General features: G+C 34.5%; 2 protein-coding genes and 1 non-coding gene across 3 annotated transcripts; all 3 read left to right on the forward strand.

Annotated features, from left to right (window-relative positions):
- The first annotated feature begins 912 nt into the window (after positions 1-912).
- LOC125498921 (uncharacterized) lies at positions 913-3,411 on the forward strand. Its single transcript, XM_057395456.1, has 3 exons — positions 913-2,161; positions 2,293-2,741; positions 2,893-3,411. The coding sequence occupies exons 1-3, from the start codon at positions 913-915 to the stop codon at positions 3,409-3,411; spliced, it is 2,217 nt and encodes a 738-aa protein (XP_057251439.1).
- Positions 3,412-4,059: 648 nt separating this feature from the next.
- TRNAR-UCU (transfer RNA arginine (anticodon UCU)) lies at positions 4,060-4,132 on the forward strand. Its single transcript has one exon. It is a non-coding gene; the product is annotated as a tRNA-Arg (tRNA).
- A 975-nt stretch (positions 4,133-5,107) lies between these two features.
- Positions 5,108-5,800, forward strand: LOC104884456 (protein RALF-like 34). Its single transcript, XM_010669104.3, has one exon. It carries the CDS (start codon positions 5,238-5,240, stop codon positions 5,634-5,636), a length of 399 nt encoding a protein of 132 aa, XP_010667406.1. The 5' UTR covers positions 5,108-5,237; the 3' UTR covers positions 5,637-5,800.
- Positions 5,801-6,622: the final 822 nt, after the last annotated feature.

A 6,622-nucleotide genomic window follows, 5' to 3' on the forward strand; every position in this document is an offset into this window, starting at 1 on the left:
ACACTATATCATAACTACGTACACTATATCATACAGAGGTACACTATATCCTATAAGAACACTATATCATAACTAGGTACACTATATCCTATCGGAAAATATTTACTTAAACGCATTACAGAAAGATACAGTGGCAAATGTACGTAATAACACGCTGGTGCACGTGCACCAGCATAAAAAAAAATTCAAAAAATCACGCAAAAAAATAAACGCTCTTTTCTCTCACAAGTCACGCTGCAGACCTCTACCTTTCTCTCTCACAGTCTCACGCAAAAAAATAAACGCTGGTGGCTTGACTGGCTTCGTCCGGCGGCCTCATTGGCGACGCTTTCATTGACTAACAGTCTTGGGCGACTCGTGGCTTCATCAAATCGTCAGTACTGCTGGTGGCTTCGTCCTTCGTGCGTGGGCGATTCGTGGTTTCGCCATCGTCCTTGACGATTCGCCGACGTGCAGCCACAAAAGTGGTCGGAATTCCTTCCTTGGTGGACGACGATGGACGGAATCTTCTCTAGGTACATCTTAATCTACTCAATTTGCTTGATTTCATGTTTTACTTTATAAATTATGGTTTATCAATTTCATGAGAATTGAAAAATAAATTGCAATTTTAGTTGTTATGGGTGTTTATATATCAGATTATGTAATGTAGAATTGTTATAAATGTTGATTTTGTTGTTGTATATTGATTTGTGTGTTATTGCATTTGCCTTGTTGATGTTTGATAATTGAAACTATGTTATGTTTGAATTGGGTTTTATCACTTTATTGCTGATTTTGTTGATGATAATTGATGGTCTATGAGTCTATCACAAATTGGCATATGTTTCATTGGTGAGATACATCAAATTTAGTTCAACTATTACTTGATTTTCATATTTGATAATGAAGAGAAAACGTACTCCAAACAAAATGCAAAACATTGCTAGTTTCTTCACTAAGAAAAATCCAACTCCAAATTCTCCTCCACATCCAACACAAAGTGAACAAACTTTGTCTCCTCAACTAGCAAGTGAACAACATTCCTCTCCATCACACAATTCAATTCAAAATTCCCCTCAAAATTCTCCTCAAAATTCCCCTCATAATTCCCCTCCAAATTCCCCTCATAATCCTCCTAGCGCTCCGGTCTTTGGTCAAAGACTAAGTGAAATTGATTGCGCCAATCTTCCACAAGACCCAGGATTGAGGAGAAAGATGAGTGATTTCCATAAAAATGATAGAGATTTAGTGAGGAGAACTTACATTGAGAGAAAACCTTGTCAACCCAAAGACTTTCTATTTCCTCAAACACTTATTGCACAAAAAAACCGTCGATTTGTTGCCAAGTGGTTTGAAACATGGAGTTGGCTTGAGTATAGTGTGGAAAAGGATGTTGCCTATTGTTTCATTTGTTATTTATTCAAGGATGAGAATGCAATTGGAGGCGATGCTATTGTTAGTGGGGGTTTCAAATCTTGGAATAGATTAGATACGATAAAAAATCATGTCGGGAAACACACGAGTGCTCACAACAAAGCAGTGATAGCCATGGATTTATTCAAGAAACAAAAGTCAAGTATCTCCTCTGCCTTGTCAAAACAAACAAAGGAAACTATGAGTGCTTATAGGAAGCGACTTGAAGCTTCGATTGAAACTATACAATGGCTTCTACTCCAAGGATTATCTTTCCGTGGTCACGATGAGAAAGAAAGTTCCTTGAGAAGAGGTAACTTTATTTCGTTGTTGACTCTTCTTTCAAAAAAAGATCCTGAATATTCAAAAGTTGTTTTTAATAATGCTCCTGGTAATTGTCAACTTACTTCTCCAATTGTCCAAAAAGATATCATAAATGCATGTGCAAAAGAGACAACTAAAGCAATCATTAAAGATATTGATGGTGGTTTCTTTACTATCTTGGCCGATGAGTCTGCTGATGTTTCTGATAAGGAACAAATGGCTCTTTGTTTGAGATATGTGAACAAAAAGGGAGAAGTTTGGGAGCGTTTACTTGGTATTGTGCATGTTTCTGATACTACTTCTTTGACTCTTAAAACTGCTATAGACTCATTGTTGATGGAGTATTCTTTGTCTTTCTCTCAAGTACAAGGTCGGGGTTATGATGGGGCAAGTAATATGCAAGGTTCAATTAATGGCCTTAAGACTCTAATACAGAATGAATGTAAACAAGCATATTTTGTCCACTGTTTTGCTCACCAACTTCAGTTGACTCAAGTTGCACTTGCTAAAAAATCTCTGATTGTGCTTGGTTATTTGCTGATGTACTTGCACCTCTGTTGAACTTTGTGGGAGGTTCACCGAAGAGGAAAGAATTTCTTCGTGAAAAACAAGCTCAAAGAATTGTGGAAGCATTTTCCTTAGGTGAACTTGAAACAGGGTCGGGTTTGAATGAAGAACGTGGGTTAGGTAGACCTTGTGACACTCGCTGGGAATCTCATTTCAAAACAATATTGAATGTGCTTGATTTATATCCTTCAATCCTTGGGTCGCTTGATGACATTGCAGAAGTCTCTGATGCACTTGATTCTAACAAAGCACAAACTATTACAAATTTGTTGATGTCTTTTGATTTTGTGTTTGTGGCGCATTTGATGGTTGGTATCTTTGGGATAACAAATAACTTGAATGTGGCATTACAAAAACGTGATCAAGACATTGTAAATGCAATGCGAATTGTTAATGTAACCAAGATTAATTTGCAAGAGATGAGAGATGAAGGATGGGATTCTCATATGGAGAAGGTGATTTCTTTTATGGCTAAGTAGACATTGGTTCCTAGCATGGAGGGGAAATATGTTGTCCCGGGAGAAGGTTGTTTAGAGGTAAGGGCCCACAAGTGTCAAATTTACATCATTTTCGAGTGGAAGTTTTTTGAGTGTCATTGATCTTCAGTTGCAAGAACTTGATAATCGATTCCCCAAGATAAGTAAAGATTTACTTGTGTGTATGTCTTGTTTGAATCCAACTAATCGGTTTGCTTCTTTTGATAAAGCAAAATTGATTGAACTTGCAAAATTCTATCCAAATGAATTTTCAAGTTCAGAATTGATATTCTTTGACCATACACTTCAGAATTTTATTGTTGCTATGAGAGAAGATGAAAGGTTTTGGAATTTGAAGACTCTTACTGAGCTTTCAATGAAACTTGTGGAGACGGGATTATCTGAAACTCATGATAGGGTCTACTTGCTTTTAAAATTGGTGTTACTTCTCCCCGTTGCAGCGGCAAGTGTGGAAAGGGTATTTTCTGGAATGACGCAAGTGAAAGACAAATTGCGTAATAGTATGGGAGATCAAATGTTGAATGATTGTTTGATTACTCATTTAGAGAATGATTTGTTTTTGAATGTTAGCATGAATGATATTGTACATCGATATCAAAACATGAAACCTCGTCGCGAGCAATTGTAATCATTTTTACTAGTATTTGGTTGTATTTTTTAATATAATTTGGATATTTGGTTTTTCTAGTACTATTTGGTTGTATTTTGTATAATTATTGGTTATATATTTATTTTCTTTTCGATTGAAATTTAGTTTGGAGTATTTTTTTAAAAAAATTATTTTGATTTAGTGAACGGTAGTTGATGGTGAACCACCATTAACAAATTCCTGGATCCGCCACTGGAAACATACACTATATCAAAAATAGATATACTATATTATACATAAGTACACTATATCAAAAATAGATATATTATATTATACATAGGTACACTATATCATTTTAACATACACTATCCTAAACTCACGTGATATGGATCGGGTGCACACTAATTAGTGTGCACAGGGTTTATATTAGTTTTTTTATTTTAGGAAGAAAAGCGAGAATTGGGCATAGTTATTTACTTTTGTGAATGTTCATTATTTTAGTTAAAAAAAATTGAGTTGAGTACCCTATTAACCAACCGGAAAAAACAAACATGTCCATAGGTACCGTACCCGGTTATGAACGCCTCAGGGCCTCAAGTGTGATACGATTTGTTTTTTTTCCAAATGTGTGATAGAGTTTTGGTGTTACAGATTATGTAAAGATATAAGGAGATGAAAATAAAACAAGCGCTCGTGGCCTAATGGATAAGGCATTTGACTTCTAATCAAAGGATTGTGGGTTCGAGTCCCACCGAGCGTGAAAATAGTTTTTGTATTTTTGACTTTTTGACTTTTTGCTAAATTTTAGAGTTGCCTATATTTGGCAAACTGTATTCCTTTTTTTTTTTCCATCAAAAAAATGTAACCAGTTCCCACAGCCACGTTCAAGAAAAAAGTTATTTCGTGCCATATATCATACAGGTTGCGCGGTTCAATTATGGGCTTATAATTACACAATACTACGATCTAATAAATTTTTGATAACTAAGAAGAGAAGCTCCAAACAAAAGAGGGAAAAAATTAAAATAAATTTAAAACACTAATAACTTAATAGGTGATGTATTAGATTAACAATATTTGCGCATTTCCAGAATATTATTAGGTTCGCAATGACATTTTCTGAAATTTTCAATGATATATAAATTTTTTTTCAATCTAGATATATATATATATAAGTGAGTTCATATGAGAATGCATACTTACATGAGAAATGAGAATGAATTTTACACGCTATATCTCTTATGAATACGTGATGTAACTCTATGAAAAAGTGATGTAACTCCAACAAAAAATAATATTAGAGAAAAAAAAATTTAAATTTTTTTTTGGGGCTCAAAATTTTTTAGGGGGAGGTATAACTCTAATAAACAAATGTTGCAACTCTAATCCAATCATGTGGTTGAGATTCATTCTCATTTCTCATATAAGGAGTTCTCTCAAGTGATCTTGCCTCTATATATATATATAGTGAGAACCATTGATCATTCGGGACTTTTCTCAAGTTTCTTGCTTTTTTTTTGTTCATTTTAATTTGTTCAAATTAGTGAACAAAAGTCACAAAACAAATTAAAATGCAGAGAAAAAAAAAATCAGACCCGCTTGGCCCGTATGCCGGGCTTTGGGCAGACCAAACTGGCCCGCAAACATGGGCAGAATATTGATGGGCTGATCCGGCCCAAACCCGGTCCGGTCCGATCTTTGATCAGGTCTACTAGTCTTAGATGACATTGCAACATTAATTATTCCCAGCTGTCTCTCCCCCACTCTCCACGTGACTCTCTCCTCCTTTAGATTTCCTTCCACTCCCATATCTAACCACTCAACCACCACTCTCTCTTCTCCAGATAAAAAAAAAATCAACAACAATGTCGTCATCTTCAACCTTCCTCCTTACTTTCTCTCTCCTCCTTACAATCTCCTACTTGAGTCTCCACTTCTCTACAACAAATGCCCAGATCCACGACTTGGGGTTTAACTGGGCCTCACCCTCTGCAATGTCAATAGTTTACCCAGTTGGAAATGATCTTGATGATGATTATTTTGAAGATGAAATAGAATCAGACGGTAGCAGTAGCAGAAGATCTCTTTACTGGAAGAAACCACATCAGGTGTACTACATCTCGTATGGTGCACTCTCAGCAAATCGTGTCCCTTGCCCACCTCGTTCTGGTAGGTCCTACTACACTCACAACTGCTTCAAAACTCGTACACCTGCTAACCCTTATCATCGTGGTTGCTCCTGCATTTCTCGCTGTCGCCGTTGATTCATGGAGTATTAAGTTTTTATGTTTGTTTTTAGTGGGTTTTTATTGATTTTTAATAGGGTTTAAGGTTGGGGTTTTAATTATGTTGTTTATCTCATCAGAAGAAACTCTATATTATGTTATTATAACTTATAAGTAATTTTTATGATTTTTATTTTTTACAATTAATGTCACTATTTCTATGTATTCTAAAGTGTGTAATGTAGTAACTACTAGTAATTACTCCCTCCGTCCCATAATATAGTGCTTGCATTTCTCTTTGGGTGTCCCAAAATGTTGTACCTATATCTTTTTTATCAATTTGTTTGGACTAAATTATCCTTCATTTCTATATAAAACTTTTCAAAATACCCCTACTTTCTTTTAAAATATGTACCCCTATTTATTGTTTTACACCATTTTAAGATATATTTATTGCTCTTTCATTTTATTTTAAAGGAAAAAAAATAAAAAAACTAATTCCAAGACAAATATACCCAATAAATATTTACTTAAATATATATTTTTGTGAAATTCTAAAACTCTTTCCATTTTTCTTAATTCTTGTGAAAAATGAGAAGTGAGCACTACATTATGGGACGGAGGGAGTAGTAGTTCTAGTTCTAAATTGTGTAATAATGATGTGCAAACTTGTTTTTTTTTTTAAAAAAAATAAAAAAGCTAAATCTACCCACTCGGTAGATTCATTATTGATCATGTATTGGTCAAAAATTAGTGTATTTTTTTTTTATTAGGAAAGATAATTGGTTCGAAGATCAATCTTTGTTAGACTAGTAGTCTACAAATTGGGGATGATTCTTCACTGAACTACCACCTCTCGTTCATAAATTAATGTATGTTTTAGTTTTACTCATCATGTGTGGTTTATTTTAATTCATCGTACAATTTTGTTACTACATATTACTATACCGAAAACCTCCTCCATTCTAAAATAAATAAAACGCGTCTATTTGAGAGATTTTTTTTTTTTAGAAGCGTTTTATTTC

This window comes from Beta vulgaris, chromosome 6 (assembly GCF_026745355.1).
Source record: "Beta vulgaris subsp. vulgaris cultivar EL10 chromosome 6, EL10.2, whole genome shotgun sequence".
Taxonomy (NCBI): domain Eukaryota; kingdom Viridiplantae; phylum Streptophyta; class Magnoliopsida; order Caryophyllales; family Amaranthaceae; genus Beta; species Beta vulgaris.